Genomic DNA, 17045 nt, shown 5'->3' with positions numbered 1-17045 from the left:
AGTGGGCGGGCGGTGAGGGAGCTGTTGCAACAGCTCAAGTGCTTATAGATGCGCCCTTGTCGTTTATGCGGTGGTCTTGGTGTCCTTGAGGCCGACCGTGTCGATATAAGCGACAATGATGGTGGTGTCGTCGATGACCTGCTCTTCCTTCATCCAGCGGCGGTTGGCCTCCATAATAAGCAGATCCACGGCAAGCTTCGGGTCCTGTTGGCCCATGGCAATCTCCATGCACTCCTCGTTGGACATGAATTCCCAGAGACCATCCGTGGCGACAATGAGGCATCGGTCGTGTTCGTCCAGCCACCGAGTGGAGAACTCGGGCTCCGACAGCACGCCAGCAGTGTGAGCAACCGCATCGCCCAGCGAGCGCGACATGGCGAGACCAGGGACGTCCATGTGGCCAAGCCAGACACGCGGGGGCCCATCGATGCCGTCGTCGTACTCGACAGCGAACACACGGCCGCCACTAGAGATAATGCGGGCCTTCTCGTCGGGTCGGTCAGGCTTGTGGTCGATGGACAGCTCTTGGCTGCCGAGCGTCTCCGGGCCCGACGGGCTCAGCAGCTTCACGAAGCCGCGAGTAATGCGCGAGTCGCCGACGTTGCCAACCACGACGAGGTTGTCTCGCACGACCGTCACGACGGCTGTGGTTCCACTGAACTCGGTGTCGATGCTGGGGTCACGCAGCACCGCCTGCTCCACCGACCGCAGCGTGTCTGCAATGGCCGTGCGCAAGCTCTCGGCGTCCTGCTGGAGATCCCCTGAGCGCTCAAACTTGGCGTGGGCCAGAAGGTCCGCCGCGAAGCGCTCGCGGATGGCGCCCGACACTCCGTCGCCAGCCTCTCCGTGTCCGTCAAACACGCACAGCAGCAGCGTCTGCGTGTTGTTGTCGTACTTGATCACCATGGCGTCCTGGTTCTTCTTGCGCGGGTTGTACGGCGCGTAGCCCTTCTTGGACAGGCCCGCGAAGGCCACCACTGCGCAGGTCCCGTCGGCCAGCGCCTGCGCGCTGCTGTCCACATCTTCGATCGTGGCCGCCGCCATGCCGTCCACGAGCTTATTGTCGCTCACGACCGAGAGCCGACGCCGTTGCAGCCCGAGCGAGTGGTCGCCTCCCGTCTGCGCGGCCGGGAGCTTGCCCGGCGTCTTGATGGAGATGCCCTTGGGCGACGCCACATTGGGCGCCGCAGCCTCCTGCTGGCGGAGCTTGGCGATCGATCCAGTCTTCTGAATGGGTCGGGCGGCCATGGCGGAAGATGTTCAGAGAGACGAGGGCCGGACTGGGACGCTGCAAATGCCAGAGTGACCTCGACGTTGCCTGGCCGGCACGTCCTTTCAAGTAATTATAGCCGAGGCAAAAACAGCGCGAGGTGAACCGGCGTGAAGCAAATGGGGCCAGTGACCAGAAAGGATCGACAGGCCTATCACGAGCGGTCGATGAGCGTGCGAGGCTAAGAAAAGCTTCAGCCAGGGACAGAGGCAGCTAGCTGAGCGGATAAGCCACGAGAGCTTGGCACAGTATCGGCGGACGCTTCCTGTGGGGGGCGAGACACGGATCCGGTGTTGCAGACTCAAGATACCAACTGCAACCTCAATGTAGCCATGTGACGTGCAAAAAACGTAGCTTGACGCGTTAATCGCTATCGCTATCGTCCTCCGAGGACGACGAGAGGCTGAGCGAGATGGTGTTCGGAGCCTCTTCGTCGCTGTCGCTGGAGTCGCTGGAGCTGTCGCTCTCGGCGGTGCCCTCGTCCGCCTTGTCGCCCTCGTCCAGCTTGCGCTTCTTGCGCAGACTCTCCACGTCGTCCACGACCTCGTCGTCGTACAAAGGCGCGCGTTTCTCGGGCAGCTTGAACTTCTTGCGCAGGATCTCCATCGCGTCTGGAGGCAGCGGGTCGCCCGTTTTCCATGACTCGGGCAGTGTGATGCCGTGCTCCGTGAAGAAGCTCCGGCCCATGTAGTGCAGCAGCGCGTCGAGCGGCAAGTCCACGGGGTCCCCTGGCTTCCATCCAGGTGGCATCTGCTTGCGGATCTGCGCGTCGCTCGCACCCAACCCAATCGGAATGTTGAGCTTCTCGATAGCGTCGCTGCCCTCGCCTTCCTGCTTGACCCGCGCCGCAGTGGACGTGTACTTCTCCGGGCCCTGCGTCACGATCTCCGCGACGATGCCACGGCTGAGCACACCCGCTCGCATCATGTGCTCCTGCGGCGCTGGCGGCATAAAGCCAAACATCGGGAGCTACATGTATACAACAACCCGACAGAAAAGCGCATGAGCAAGGTCAACCCCCCTCGCCACCTTCAAAACTCCACGAAAACGTACGCCAGGCTGCCACTCTTTCGGTGCCGACGTCGTGCCGGCAATGCGGTGTGCATATGCAACGATATCGCGAGGGTCCAGCACCACTAGAACCACAAAAACCACCGTTAATCCACTGCTAAAACAACAAGAAGAAAGCCAAGTGGCACCTTTGGACTGGTGCTTGGCGTTCTGTAGCACCACTCGGTGCTTCCTCAGCACGTTCGCAATGTCCTCCTGGGACCTTCTCAGCTGTGCCGCGTACTGCACGACCTTGTGCTTCTTGCTCTCGATCTCCGCCTCCACGCGCAGCAATTCCTTCTGCGCCAGCTGATGCCTGGCCACTAAAACAACGACGTGAGTCTCTAAATCGTCTCCTCTGCTGCCTAGTTCCTCGCCAACTCACGCTTCTTCACGGCCAACAGCAGCTCACGGTCCTTCTCCAGCACCTTGTGGAACGTCTCGTTCACTGTGCGCAGCCTCGTGGCCGTGATCGTGGACGGCGGGCTGCAGGTTTAAGCATCATTTGAAGCGTCCAGAACGTGAGAATTACGCCGTAAAAACGTGTGCAAACGGTAGTTGGATACATACAGAGACGCCGTGTTGAGCGACTCCAGCAGCTTGGTCACCAGGAAGCGGTGCTCGTGCAGCGCCACCTCCACCTCCTCGCGGATGCTCCCGCCCATGTGCGGCATTTTTGGCTCCTGACTTGGTGCTACAAATTAACCTTAACCGTTATTGAACACATTTCAGTTACATTTGTATTACAATCGTATCCATCACTTCCACTTCGGACAAGAGCTCGGCATGACGCAGCGAGTGGGCGGCGGCCTGGCGCAGCTGCTAGTGCTGGGCGTGTTCTTCCACGCGCTGTACGTGCTCAGCATCTTCGACATCTACTTCACGTCCCCCGTGGTGCATCACATCGAGAGCGTGGGCTACACGGACGCGCCGCCGGCCAAGCGTGTGGTGGTGTTCGTGGCCGACGGTTGTCGAGCAGACAAGTTCTTCGAGGCCGAGCGCGTGTCGTTCCTGCGCGACGTGATGCAGAAACGCGGAAGCTGGGGCGTCTCACACACGCGCGTACCCACGGAGAGCCGCCCAGGCCACGTGGCGCTCTTCGCCGGCATGTATGAGGACGTGAGCGCCGTCACCAAGGGCTGGGCGGACAACCCCGTGGACTTTGACTCGGTGTTCAACCAGAGCAGCCGTGCCTTCCTGTTCGGCAGCCCCGACATCGTGCCCATGTTCGCTCGGCATGTGCCACAAGCACTTGAAGAGCACTACTCGCATGCCGAAGAAGACTTTGCCAAGGGAGACGCGTCCGAACTGGACGTTTGGGTGTTTCGACGTCTGCAGAAGCTGCTCAATGAAGCGACGGAAGGCAGCGATCGGTTCGAGCAGTTGCACGCGGAAGGGGTCGTGGTGTTCTGTCATTATTTGGGCATTGACTCCAATGGCCATGCGCATCGCCCCAACTCGAAAGACTATCTGAACAATATTGCGCTGGTGGACGAACTGGTGGACAAGACGCACAGGATGGTGGAGGACTTTTATGGCTACGATGGACGCACGGCGTACGTGTTCACTGCGGATCACGGGATGGGGCTGAAAGGAGCGCACGGGGACGGAGACCCGGCGAACACACGGACGCCGCTGGTTGTCTGGGGGGCAGGTGTCCAGGGCCCTATGAAAGCGGAGGAGAATGGGAACTTTGAGATTGATCTGCCGACGCAGTCTCGAGCGCAGGTTCGAGCTCAGCTGCAGGCACAGGAGGAACAAGAGCGAGCGGCAGTGGGCGAATGGGGCGCGCTGGGCAACTTGGTGCGGAGGGACGTGATGCAGGCTGATGTGGCACCACTCATCAGTGCGCTGCTGGGACTGCCGTACCCGAGAAACTCTGTCGGAGTGCTGCCGTTTTCGTACTTGGCCAAGGGAGCCTACCGGGCTAATGCTGTGCGCTCGAACGCACAGCAATTGTACTTGCATGCACTGCGAAAGGAGCAGGAGAAGCGGTCGAGGACATTGCTACGCTTTGTGCCGTACGGACCGTTCCGCGACCGTGTGCCTGAGCTCTCGAAACTGCTTGCTGAAGCATACGATGCCAGTATCCAGAGCGGCAACGACTCGGAGGCCTACGAGCGTGTGGAGGAGCTGAGCCAGGAACTGATTGAGATCTGTTTGGCGACTCTGGAATACTTTCAGAGGTACGACTGGTTTTTCCTGCTTAGCGTCGTCGTGCTGGGCTACGTGGGGTGGATGCTTGTGGTGGGGGTGGCCTACTTACACCCGCGAGACTTCAGTTTAAAGTGGTTGCTTGGAGTGGGTGGCAAACAGCTTGACATCAAGCTGAGCATTGTGCTGTTTGCATCTTTTGTATACCTGGCTCTTGAAGGTTCGCCAACTACGTACTACCTGTACGTGCTGTTCCCCCTTCTGTTTGGGGTTTTCACGTGGAACCATGCTGATCTAATTCAGCAAGCCTGGGCGTCAGGTGTGAGTGAGAGCAAATCGAAGACCAGCTGGAAACGATGGGCAGAGTGCGCTCTCATTTTGCTATGTCTAGAGCTGGTGGTGTTTGGGTACGAGCGCCGCGAGATCTTTGGTGTGCTCTTTTCATTGCTTGCACTGTGGCCATATGTGGGAACTTCCGCAGATGAAGGTGACGGTCAAGAATGTGGATGCGGCTGGACTGGAGGCTTCCCATCACCGAGTCGCTGCTGGACAATTAGCTGTTTACTCATTTCAGTCTTCCCATATTTGCCAAGTGAGTACGGCGAGCACACCGCGTTGGTGAATATTGGCAGTCTCCTGACAGTTTTCTTTACCGGTGCCGTGCTGACCGCCTTCGGGTCTAGCTGGACGAACTCGTTGTTTATCTTGAATGCCTCGCCGTTGGTGCTCTCGCTACTCACGCTACATGCCACAATGCAGTATCTGGATGGTGAACGAAGCAAGCCGCCATTATCGCTCACAGTAGCTAACTGGCTGTTGTCTGGAGTTCCCATCGTGGTGTTGCTTGCGAGATTGCAACAGACCAAGAGCATTATATCTCAAGGGCTGGAAATTGGCGGCAATCGTCAGCGATTGCTGCAAGCCGAAGTCGGGCGATATGTGAGACGACTCATTCAGGTGATGCTTGCATTCGCACCTTCATTTATTCTTTTGAGTATCGCCTACGAGGTGCTGTTCTACGTGGTGCTCTGTGGGGTTCTCGTGAGCTGGCTGCTATTGGAGGCTCAAGCTTCCTTAGCTTCTTCGTCTTCAATGTGGCGCGAAGTTCAGCGCGCGTTTGTGTTCTTGCTTCTGGTCAACATCGCGTTCTTTGGTACGGGCAACGTGGCGAGCATGAGCAGCTTTGAGATCTCGTCTACCTACCGCTTCGTCACGGTTTTCGCGCCCTTCACTATGGGAGCGCTGTTGGTGGGCAAGATCCTCATTCCGTTCATGGTGGTGGCCTGCACCTTCCATCTGATTTTACTTCTCCCCTCAGCTACATCGCCAACAGATGCGCGGAAAGCACGACTGCCTGCCACGCGCTACTTCCTCCTGGTGGTGGCAATGTCGGACGTGCTGGCGCTGCATTTCCTCTTCATGGTCAAAAACGAAGGCAGCTGGAAGGAGATCGGAAACTCCATCTCGATGTTTGGTATCGTGAACGCCCAGATTGTATTCATTCCACTACTTTTCCTGTTAGCGCGTGCCTTCGTCCGCGACCTGACACCTGCTTCCGACATGGCTAGCCATGACAAGAAGCGCCAGTAGCTTGGAAGAACCTAGATGATAGATCAACGATGTGGGGAACGGAGAATTAAGCTCACTTCTCATTTAGCTTATGCATCGATGCTACATGTATCAGTGTTTGTCAACTACGTGGCACTGTTCAACACGGCATCACCGGGGACTGCAACTTGCGTCAAGAGGTCCGTAGTGATCTTGGTAACTTACCAATGGTGAGAACACCACATGCTAACCATCCGGAATTCACAATAATTCAAAGCCATTCCTCGATGTGCGTCTAAATCATATTTAGACTCGCATCTTGCCTTATTTTCGAGAATGTAGTCCATTTCAACGATCATCCAATGCATCCAAACTACTATTGTATTACTGTTTAAGCCACCAGCTTACGCAAAGAGTGCGTGCAGAGCTGCCTGCTGAGGTGCAGGAAGGGAGGCCCAGGCCTGACCCATAATCGGTTCGGGGACTGTGGCTCGGAGGCCAGCCAGCGTTGCAGCGAGCTCTTGCCGCAGTGCCAAGGCCTCTTTTTCGCCAACTGCCTTGCTCGTCTTGCGCAAAAACTTTTCTTCTGCCACTGCGGCCAGAACCGCCACTACCTTTGCCAGGTGCCGGTAGTCCGGCGCGCCCAGCACAAGCGGATGCCGGTCGTTCACGTATCTGCACAAACGGCGCGAGACGGCCACCGACTCCTCTAGGTCTCCACGCAGCGGCAGCAGCTCCAGCCACTGCGGGAATAGCGTCGCGGCGTCCACGGCGCCTGCCTGGAACTCGCAAAACTTGCCCAGCGCCGCCACGGCGTTGTCCGTCGCGTTGCGCTGCTCCAAGCTGTGCGCGCGAGGGTGCGCCACCACGTTGTGCAGCAGCTGCAGGCTCTGCTCCGCATGAGGCGCAAACGTCTCCCCTCCTTGCGAGGCGCACACGCCCAGGCCGAACGCCGCGGCCTGCACGAGTCCGGGCTCGCCCACCTCGCGCAAGGCGCTCTGCAACACAGGCAGGAACACGTCCAGCCGCTGCAGCGCAGGCCTCCCGCAGTGCTCCAGCACGTCATCCACGACAAACAGAGCGAGCCGTCGGTCCTCCACAAGGCATCCAGGTGCGGCCAACGCGGCCACCTTCTCCCACAGCAGCGTCATAAAGACCGGGAAAAAGGCCCCGCCGTGCGTCTTCGCTAGCGTGCCAATGCACTCGGCAAGCACAAACTGCAGCTCCTGCTCGGCCGCCTGGCTCTCACTAGACTGAGAGGCATCTTCCTCGTCCTCGTCCTCCTCGCCGGCCTCCATATCATCGCTGCCGCCTCCACCTCTTCGCATCGCACGGCGCTGGAAGCTGTCGCCCAGCACCACGAGCAATCCGTGCACCAGTTCACGCAGCTGGGCCTCGTTCAGCTCCAGCGTGGGGTGCAGAGCTCGCGCGTCGCTCAGGCAGCTCGTCATGCTTTGCATGATGCTTACAACCAAATCCACCTCGGGCTCAGACGTCAGCGCATTCACCAAGCGACCGAGCGCAAAGTCGACCATCTGCTTGATAGCAGCCTCGCCGTGGTCCTTGGAGCCCGGAGCCGCAGTTGAAATAGCGACGCACTTGACGAGCGCAGGCATCGCACGGATAGCGGACGCACGAATGTCCGAATGCACCGACTCGGTCAGCAGCGGGGCCAGTACCTGCGTCACCTGCTCCGCGTAGGGAAAGAATGCGTCCTCCAGGTCCGTCACCATACCAGCCAAAAGCTGGCAGGCCGTCGCCTTCTCCTCAAGGATGGACGTGCGGATACTTAGGCACTTGTCATTAACCTGTGCGAGCTGGATGTCCTCGCTGTCTGTGGAGCCACCGCTTTCATCATCGTCGTCATCACTGGAAAGCGTACTGGGATCCACTTCGAACTCAGCCTGCTGTGTGGCAGCCTCGAGGAGCGTAGGCATCACGAGCGGCAAATACGGCGCGAAATCTTGGCCGAGACACGTGCAACAACGAGCCCACGCCTGCAGCAGATACGTGCGGATCAACTCGTTCCCCACGATAGACGGAGTCGCCTGCATCTCCGCCATCACCTTAAGGATGACAGGAGCGTCCTGCGAAAACACTTCCTTACCTACAGCCTGGCCAATGAGGCTGAGGCACTCGAGCGTGATACCACCAAGCGTAAAAGAGCTGGGGGCATTAGACTGCGGCTTAAGCACTGCCGGCGATACAACCGCAGCACGCATACTCTCCTGAAGACAAGCCATCAGAATCTGCTGCAGAGGTGGCATAACAGCAGCGTAATAATTGCTGAAAGATGCGCCGGCCACCGTCGCCACAGAAGAAATAGCAGTAATAGCCTGCTCTTGGACAACGCGCGTGGCGATGAAAGCCTGCGTAGGCGTCTGATTCGCGTCTGGGACCATCGACTGCCCGTGCTGCAGTAACGCGAATAGCTGGTGGAGCATCTTTTCCAGGTACGGCGAGAGCAGCTCAGACGGGCACATGTCAATAAACTGGCGCAGAGCTGTAGCAGAGTGCGCCTGGAGGCGCGGCTTGCTGAAGTCTTCCAGGTAGTGAGCCAGCACAGTCAGAGCCTGGGCGTGGTAGGCCTCTTGGAACTGCGGAGCCTGGTCCACAGACAGCTGGCCGATGACATCAACCGCCGTGCAACACACACGCGGATGAGGGTCATTGGCCTGAGCCAGCAAGTGGCGCACAATCGCATCGAGATTGTCGTTATCGAGAACATCGAGAATCTGGCACAGACCCACCAAGGCGGCATGACGGCTCACCCAGTTGTCGGAACGGGCTGCATACTCCTGAATCAATGCAAAGCACGTAGGCAGCGACCGCTTTGCGCCCAGCGCGCCCACCAACCTCTCCAGGGCTTCCGAGCCCACGTCAAAGTTAGAAATCTCCTGATCAATACCTTGGCCGCCAGCTGACTGCTCATCCTCGCAGTTCCCAACGTCCCATGTGTCCAGGTCCTGCAGCTCCAGCATCATCTTGAACGCCACAGGGTACACGGTCTCCACAAACATATTCTTTGGCAGGCGCCGACACCTCGACGGCGCTTGCTCTGCCAAGGACACCAGGAACTCCATGGCCAGTTGTCTACATCCATCAGGCATCTCATTTTCGTCGTTCTCATCCCGCGGGGCGTCCGCGATCTGCACCATCGTCTCGACGAACTCGCGCAGACACGGCTTAAAGAAGGCCGCGTGGGGCTCGGCCACTTCAATCAGCACTTCCAGTGCCTCCATCACTTCGTCAAACTGGCGCGTCACCAGCAGCGAGTGCAGTGCAGCCAGCACTAGTGGCACAGCACTGGCCAGCAGTTCCGGCCGGGGTACTTGGTCCAGTGTGTCCAAGTTCAGCAGCAGCATGCCCAGCGCGCGCAGGCCATTAAGGGCTACGCGTCCCTCTCTGTCGGCCAGGCCCTTGGCCATGGTCTGCAGCACCGTGACGTCCAATGTCGAGTTCTCGGACGTCTCGGCGCCCACATCGTGCGTCATCTGAGTGGCCAGGAAGATGGCCACCATCTCCAGCACGCGGAGCGAGGCTTCGCGCAGCGTGGCCATGGGCGCGTTGCTCCACTGCAGCAGCGTGGGCAGTAGGCCGTCCCACTGGCCATCTTCCAGGATGCTGCTGGCCAGCTCGCCCACCGTGTCGCACACCTTGCGGCGGATACCGCGGTTCTTCTCGCCAGCCTCGAGCACAGCCAGCAGCTCGCTCTTGACGGTGGCTCGGGCCGCATCTGTAGCGCGCGGCCACAGCGACACCGCGTCGCGCAGCAGCACGCGGCGCAGCAGCACGGCTGCCAGCGCGCGCACGTCGTCCGGGCTGCCCGAGTGCACCACGCGCACCAGGCCAAGCAGCAGCTCGTCGCTGCAGGCGGCCTGCTTGAGCGCGGCGAACTGCGCCTCGGCCGCGTTGCGGGCCGTGTTGTCCACGGCCAGCAGGCTCCAGAGCAGCGCGTCCCACGAGCCCGACGCCTCCATACTTCAATACAATACGTAAAATGCAAGAATGCCAGAGCCATCAGATGAGCGGCCGACGGCCATTGGCTATAAATCAGCGGAGACCAGTGGAAATGACGTCGGGATCCCCACACACGTCACAGGAAAAAAACTGTAGCCATCCCGACTGATGATACGTGGAATGTACTTTGTTTGAATCTGTACTACAGATCTGTAGAGGTAGAGGAGCAATGCCTCAATTACCATTTGATGTGGTGGCGCCTAGAGTTGGTGCAGCTGGAACTCGCTGCTTCTCCAGAAGCGGGGCGGGCGAATCGCGCGACATTCCTCGAGCTTCTTGGACGAGATGGAATCGATGGCGAAGGAAAGCCATCTCCAACTCGCCGCGCAGCATTTCAGCCGGGTAGTCTTCGTGGACCGTAGCCCACGTACCTACCAGTGCCATGAAAATCCGTGAATCTAGGAAGTCTGGGACTACGACACTCCGCATATGGTCGTGGCACTCGTTTTCGACTTCATCAAACGTCGTTCGGCACGCCGCCTCTAGTTGCGCCTCTACACGCTTTCGCAGTGACGGAGCCAGCGGAATCGGCGATCGGGGATTGTTTGGATTGAGGTATTTGTCGTAGATCTTCTTGGCCGAGCGCAGCACAATCTGGTAGCTCGGCAGCCTTCGGTAATGCTCAATTTCCTCCCAGAGCATGAGATTCTCCGAGCAATGCTGGAAATCCAAGAATTTGCGGAATGCCTGCATGCACCCCGGGTAAGTTAGAAACACGTCCAAGTGGCAAAGCTCCAGTTTGCCGGCCTTCGCAGCTTGGTCCACCGTGGCAAGGTGGGCGTCCGCAGGTGTTGCCTTGCTATTCCGACGCAGCTCCTTATAGTAATTTGACTTGACGAAGCGCGGCAGCGAGTCTTGCAGCATGCCGTGCCGTACGCGGTTTGCAATCTTCTTGAACATGTCCACGCTCGGGTTTGAAAGGCGCACATAAATCTCATCCCGCATGGTTGTGCTCATATCGACCTGTAGCCGCGCACTAGGCATCATGTACTTGCGATAGATCTTCTTGGCTGAGTGTTGCAGGAATTCGATGCCGGGCAGCAGCTTGAAGTCTTCGACTTCTTCACAAAACGCAAGCAGGGATTCCACGCCTCGTCGAGTCATGAACATCTTGAAGTACTTTTTGGCAAATGGATCACCGAGCAGCAAACTCAGAAGCTGGTGCGGACTGAGGTTATGTTCCTCCTCCAACTTTTGAATGGACTTGCTTCCCGGTATTCCTCGAATCGATTCAGGAAATGAAATTTGAATGAGCTTCTCAACGGGGTAATGCATAGCGGTGTCAATAAGCTGGAATTCTGCCAACGCGTCCAGCTTTTGATGGATTGCCTCGCTCTCTTCAAATCGATTCCCACGCCGCATAAGCTGCTTCGTGTCAGGCTTGACCTCTTTTGAGTGATCCAGGTACTCCTGCGAACGGCAGAATCCTGGCCAGAGTTCGTCGCTAATGCGAGTGAAGACATCGACTTGTACTTCGTAGAAAAGCTTGGGCACGAGTGCACCCTTGTTGTCCACGACCTCATGAATCTCGTTCAAAGCTCCGTTGTCTCCCAAGCCCGTGATAAAGTTTCTTGACGTTGGCGAGCAGTACCGATCATAGATTTTTCGTGTCTTGTTCACAACGAACGAAAGGTTAGGCAAGCGCTTGCAGTCTTCAACTTCCAGGTAGAAAAGCAGGTTCTCCAACGCGAGAGCTTCCATGCAAAACGTCTTGAGAAACCGCAGCTTAGCAGGGTGAGATAGAATGCCCACGAGAGAGTAGTCTTCTGCTTCCTCCGTGCCTTCAGTGATGTTGGCCGCGACAGTACCTGTAGCCGACGCAGCTTCTAGAGTTGGTGGGCCGTTGTTTGTGGTGCCAGCACTCGACGATGACCCACCGTGAGGGACAATCGGAGCACAGAAATCCTGCATTTTTCTGAACAACTTGTTATCTCGGAAGCGCGGGTACACGGATTTCTCGAGTGCCACAAAACAAACTTGTTGTGCGGCAGAATAAATGCCTGCAGAGATGTTGTCTCCTTCTAACGCGTGTTGGATATCTTGCAGCATTTGCATGGTAACACACACTGGCGAAGGTGCATCTGGGGAGAGGAACTTGTCGTAAATCTTACGAAGGCGGCGGTGCGTGTACGAGTGGGACGGCAGATGCTGTAGCTCGTCGATCTCGACCCAGAATCGCAGCATGTCGACTCCGTTGGGCACCTTGTTGACTTCTGAGTACTTGAGTATCATCTTGAGCGTGGCCGGATCGGTCAATACGTCTGTCGTGAACACAGGTGCAAGGTTTTGAACTAAATCAAGTGCAGCACGGGAAGAACCGACAGCTCGACCGAAGCCTTTCTCACCCATAGCTGAAAGAATACCACTTGCAGTCTTGTCGTCCACGTGGGCATTCGCGTAATGAGCAGCGTCCTGCAAAGTGTCATGGTGAGCGTCTTCATCGGACAAAGCCTTGGGGGGGAGGATAGTCGCCTCAACCGGCTCCTCTTTGTTGGCAGCGAAGGTAGTCACAGCGGCCAATGTCGCTGCGTCTAACAGTGAACTGGAGCGTGCATGCGGGTTTGCTGCCTCCAACTAAAATCATAAAAGCAATCACAGCGGTAAGTATGAGTTCAAACTCCCGGCAGATGCACCATGCATACTTCACGGTGAGTCTCGTCCGTGCTTTCCACTTGGGACTCGCCATTCATAGGATGCGCTTCAGGTGTTGGATTTACTGCCTCCGGTGCTGGTTTCGGAGGTGACTGGGCGAGACGTTGAGCCACAATATTCCGTAGACTGCAGAATATCTGCTCCTCCGAGTCTCCAGCAGCTATCCGACGGTCATACTCGTCTTTTGTCTGACAAGAAGGCACAAATGTTAGTACCGAGTTGCACTGCAGTCCCCGTTCAAAACAAACCTCTCTGAAGATCACCGACGTGCCCGGGTCGTCCACGGACGCTGCTGCCCCCATAGCAAACTGGTGGCAATCCGATACCGATCGCTCCAGACAGTCTCCAAAGCACCGATTCCTGCCCACAGAGCCAACGTGTCGTGCTTGTCGTCGAGCGCTTTGCTGCGAAAAAGTGCAAGCTTGGGCCAGGTGCTCAAGCCGAGGCTGAAACACTCGAGACCGGCTAATTGCGTCGCGACAAGACTGGGAATGTACCAGGCAACCGCTATTGATAGGGGGGGCCCAACCACCGTAGAACCGCCCGCTATAAATGGTGGCACCTATAAATTCTCTAACACCAATTCCTGTTTTTAGTTTACCTAGTTAGATCTCTTCGCGCTTGGAGAACGTGGTGCAAAGCAGAACGAGCCATTGTGACTGTCTCGTCCTCTTCTGGTACTTCTCAGAAAATTGTTCTTATCAGTTGAGGCCGTATCGTTTGGCGTAGGCCGTCACGTAGTCGCCATAAAGCAGCCTGTTTGGAGACTTCGCTGCTGCCTTATCCACGTGCCACAGAAAGTAGACTTCTGTGGGGTCTCTTTTTGCCACAAGCCAACGATTGGACTGCTCCTTCTGCAATGCTGTGGCCGCGGCCTTCGTACTTGGGACCTTCTCCGCCGCTATGAGTACCCTGGACAGATTGGACTCGCCGTAGACCTTCGTCAGCGTTGCAAGCAGATCCACTTTCGAGTTGGGCACCACCTTGTTGAAGTAGGTGATGTAGTTCGTCCAAACCGTGTAAAGCGGGCTTTCAAGCAACTTTAGCTTTGTGTTCGGAAGGTTGAGCAGCCTGAAAACCCCCAATGGAGACTTTGCAGCGAAATACCATTCCCGCAACAGCTCCGCCTCCAATCGCCTAGCGAGGTCCGACGTACTCGAAAACTTGCCTGCTGCCAGAATCATGTTTGTCAGAATGTCGTCTTTGTAGTAGTTCCTCATCGTCCCCATCGTGGTGAACTCTGTCCCCGGGTTAATCTTGCGGAAATCTGCAGTGTACTTCGCCCAAGCGCCGAATAAAGGGTTGCTCAAAAGCGTATCGCCTGCTCTGTGAAGCTTTAGCATTACGAAAATGTCGGCCGGGTTTTGGTTCGCGCGCAACCAAAACCGTGTCTGTTCGTATTGCAATCGCAGCGCAAGACTGTTTGTACTCGGGACCTTCTTCGCCGCGATCATCATCTGCACCAGAGTTGGTTCGTTGTAGCGAGTAGACAAGGCTGAGAGCAAAGTCGTCTTTCTCTCCGGCTTCGCCATGTTGAATTCGTCCATGTACTTCACCCACGCGTTCAGCTGGGGCTGGGCAAAGAGCCTAGTCCCCTCCTTGTTAAGCTTCAATAGCACGAAAATGTCGTCCGGAACTTTTCCAGCCGCCAACCAGTGCTGGATCTGCTCTGCTTGCACTTGCTTGGCAATGGCCGCAGATGTTGGGACCTTCTTGGCTGCTTCAACCATCGTGGCCACGGCTTCGTCTCCGAATCGAGCAGTGAGTGTAGCGATTATACTCATTTTCTCTGCGGGGTTCTCCTTGTTGAAAAGCTTGATGTAACTGACCCACGCATTCAATAGTGAGCCAGTCAATAGGTCATCAGCGGCGTTGCCAAGCGTTAGCAGTCTGAAGGTGTCTTCAGTGATTTTGTCCTTCTTGAGCCAGCCTTCGAGCATGTCCATCTTAAATCTGGGGTCCACCGTGTTGAATAACTGGATGTAGTTCTTCCAAACAGTGAAAAGTGGACTTTCAGACGCCTTTAGGCCAGCCTTGTGAAGATTAAGCAGCCTGAGAATGTCCGTTGGAGACTTCATCGAGTTAAACCATTCTCGGAGCAGCTCCGTTTCCAATCGTTTTGCAGTGTCGGAAGTACTCGATGTCTTGCGCACCGTAGCAATCATTTTGGCCAGAACGTCGTCGGCGTAGTACTTCTTCAATATCGCGATTGAAGTGAGTTGTGTTCCTGGGTTCACCGTGTTGAATTCGTCCATGTACTTCACCCACGTGGTCAGCTGAGGCTGGTAAAAAAGCCTTGTCCCCTCATTCTTAAGCTTCAACAGTGCGAAGACGTCGGTAGGCGTCTTTCCAGTCACCAGCCACTGCTGAATCTGCTCTGCTTGCACTTGCTTGGCAATGATCGCAGTTTTCGGGACCTTCTTGGCTGCTTCCACCATCGTGGCCACGGCTTCGTCTCCGAATCGAGCCGTAAGTGTCGCGACCATACTCATTTTCTCTCCGGGGTTTTCCTTGTTGAAAAGCTTGATGTAACTGACCCACGCGTTCAATAGTGAGCCAGTCAGTAGGTCATCAGCGGCTTTGCCAAGTGTCAGCAGTCCAGCGATGTCGTCAGTGATCATGCCCTTCTTGAGCCAACCCTGGACCAGCTCAATGCTGGGACCACTGATCCCCCTCTCCTCGTTATTCACGGACTGGTGAATCCTCAAGAGCCTTGTGGTGGAGTAGCTATTCACTCCTGAGGGTGACAAAACCTGAGTGCTCGGTACGACCATGTAGGATTCCGCTGCGGTCGAGACACCATCGAAATATACCAGGGCGGCGGCAGCCAGCAGCATGGTGCAAGGGTGACGCATGGCTGCACTCGGTAACCTTTATTCGAGCTTGAGCTGCAACCGTGGGAGAGTGAATGGCGAGCTGACGCCGAGACTACCCCATGTACAGGTACGGTTTGCCTCTTTCTGAATGTCACGATATGTAGGATAAAATACTTGATGGGGAAACGGTACTGTACAAACAAACAAACAAACAAACAAACAGTGGTGCTCCGCAATAATCATCATTTATCAATAATAGTAATCTTCAAGTTGATAATACATGTTAAAAGGGATTAGAGCCTCATGTATTAATAATTATAATCCTTTCTCGGAGCTTAGGCACTTAGCTTTCATAGATTTGACGTTGTGTGGACATACGCTGGCTGGTCGTCGCATTTGTGAAATTTCCTTCCCGCTTCAGTGGCAGCTTTATCTATCGAGCGGCAGTGCTGTGGAGGTCTTTCAGAGCCGTCGACTTGAATTGTGAACGCTGTGCGCGCGACCCCTTGGTTATTAAATGCTCACTCGGTCCAGGTCACTAATACATGTACTACTTACTAACTGCAGACCTGCCTTTAACCCCCCATTCCCCGATGCCAGAGGGTACAACAGATCAAATCCAGAGGCGATACGTCGGCATGTAATGAGCTTTCGTGTTTCACAAAGTGTAAACCACTACATGCAGCGAGGGGAGCTGGCCTTGCTCTCGAGGAATTCTTGCCGTCGTGTATTGATCAAATCAAAAGCGAGAGCTGCTGCCCAGTTCAGACATGGTCTGTCCGTGCAGCTCTCTCAAGGCTAACCGAAAGCTCTGCACTACCTGTCATATTGTACACCACCGACGCAATTGCAACATGTACGCACTTCAACATTGTTCTCGTGAGCCCAGCATTCGCAGAAGGTGTTCTCGAAGGTGTTGTTGGGTACTCTCCTAGACTTCCCTGGCAGCGCTTCACTGGTCCAGCCAGCTCTCACTTTTCATTTCGCTCCGTCAAGCGCACTCGTCCAGTCTCCAAGCTCCAGCGTCACGCAAGCGCCGTCCTCCGCGGAGGCGACGATGAAGAGGAGGAATAAGAAGATCGCTGAAGGAGTCCTGACAGTGCGTTGTTCGTTGCTGAAGAGCTACCCGCCACATCTAAGAATGCTATCCTTGGCGGACCTCCCAGCGCGGACGTAAGGCTCGAGGAGAATGCTACGTCGACTCGAGAGCTGCTCAACGGATGTCACGTCACGCGACCTGCATGACGAGACGTAAGCAGAAACGTTTTCTTCTGTCGCCGTGCGTCTATTTGGAGGTGGGGAGGGTTGATAGCCGCCTCAGGCATTAGCCCTTTCGGACTCTGTAGGCTACGTACCTAGAGGACGCCCTCGGGGAATAATGGGTTTCCGCTCCTGTGCGCTCGTCTCCCTTTGGGTGTTGCCCCGTGGCCATCAAGTGGCAGCGAAGTCGTTGGTTGAGCACTAACACAAGCTTCAGCTGCTCCCATTTAGTTTGCTTACCTACACCACTTATGAATTTCCTCAAGGTTCATCGT

The 17045-nt window shown here is 56.2% G+C and overlaps 6 protein-coding genes across 6 annotated transcripts; 1 reads left to right on the top strand and 5 right to left on the bottom strand.

The window, feature by feature from the left end:
• Nucleotides 1–63: 63 nt before the first annotated feature.
• KRP23_214 (Protein phosphatase 2C and cyclic nucleotide-binding/kinase domain-containing protein) lies at nt 64–1248 on the bottom strand (the record flags this gene model as incomplete). Its single annotated transcript, XM_067886596.1, has 1 exon — nt 64–1248. The coding sequence occupies one exon, from the start codon at nt 1246–1248 to the stop codon at nt 64–66; it is 1185 nt and encodes a 394-aa protein (XP_067750769.1).
• A 385-nt stretch (nt 1249–1633) lies between these two features.
• Nucleotides 1634–2994, bottom strand: KRP23_213 (putative mediator of RNA polymerase II transcription subunit 4; the record flags this gene model as incomplete). The annotated part of the gene is made up of 5 exons (XM_067886584.1): nt 1634–2239; nt 2324–2406; nt 2470–2643; nt 2706–2806; nt 2891–2994. 5 exons carry the CDS (start codon nt 2992–2994, stop codon nt 1634–1636), a joined length of 1068 nt encoding a protein of 355 aa, XP_067750768.1.
• A 112-nt stretch (nt 2995–3106) lies between these two features.
• KRP23_212 (GPI ethanolamine phosphate transferase 1) lies at nt 3107–6064 on the top strand (the record flags this gene model as incomplete). The annotated part of the gene is made up of 1 exon (XM_067886573.1): nt 3107–6064. The coding sequence occupies one exon, from the start codon at nt 3107–3109 to the stop codon at nt 6062–6064; it is 2958 nt and encodes a 985-aa protein (XP_067750767.1).
• Nucleotides 6065–6426: 362 nt separating this feature from the next.
• KRP23_211 (Importin-5) lies at nt 6427–10002 on the bottom strand (the record flags this gene model as incomplete). Its single annotated transcript, XM_067886562.1, has 1 exon — nt 6427–10002. One exon carries the CDS (start codon nt 10000–10002, stop codon nt 6427–6429), a length of 3576 nt encoding a protein of 1191 aa, XP_067750766.1.
• Nucleotides 10003–10216: 214 nt separating this feature from the next.
• KRP23_210 (Regulator of G-protein signaling 13) lies at nt 10217–12996 on the bottom strand (the record flags this gene model as incomplete). The annotated part of the gene is made up of 4 exons (XM_067886551.1): nt 10217–12303; nt 12388–12616; nt 12685–12882; nt 12943–12996. The coding sequence occupies 4 exons, from the start codon at nt 12994–12996 to the stop codon at nt 10217–10219; spliced, it is 2568 nt and encodes an 855-aa protein (XP_067750765.1).
• Nucleotides 12997–13395: 399 nt separating this feature from the next.
• On the bottom strand, nt 13396–15549 carry KRP23_209 (RxLR effector protein PSR2; the record flags this gene model as incomplete). Its single annotated transcript, XM_067896014.1, has 1 exon — nt 13396–15549. One exon carries the CDS (start codon nt 15547–15549, stop codon nt 13396–13398), a length of 2154 nt encoding a protein of 717 aa, XP_067750764.1.
• Between the last annotated feature and the right edge of the window lie 1496 nt (nt 15550–17045).

This window comes from Phytophthora ramorum (assembly GCF_020800215.1).
Source record: "Phytophthora ramorum isolate Pr-102 chromosome Unknown Phyram_PR-102_s0001, whole genome shotgun sequence".
Lineage (NCBI taxonomy): Eukaryota > Oomycota > Peronosporomycetes > Peronosporales > Peronosporaceae > Phytophthora > Phytophthora ramorum.
Note: the sequence above shows the minus strand (reverse complement) of the source record. Positions and strands in the feature narration are given on the sequence as shown.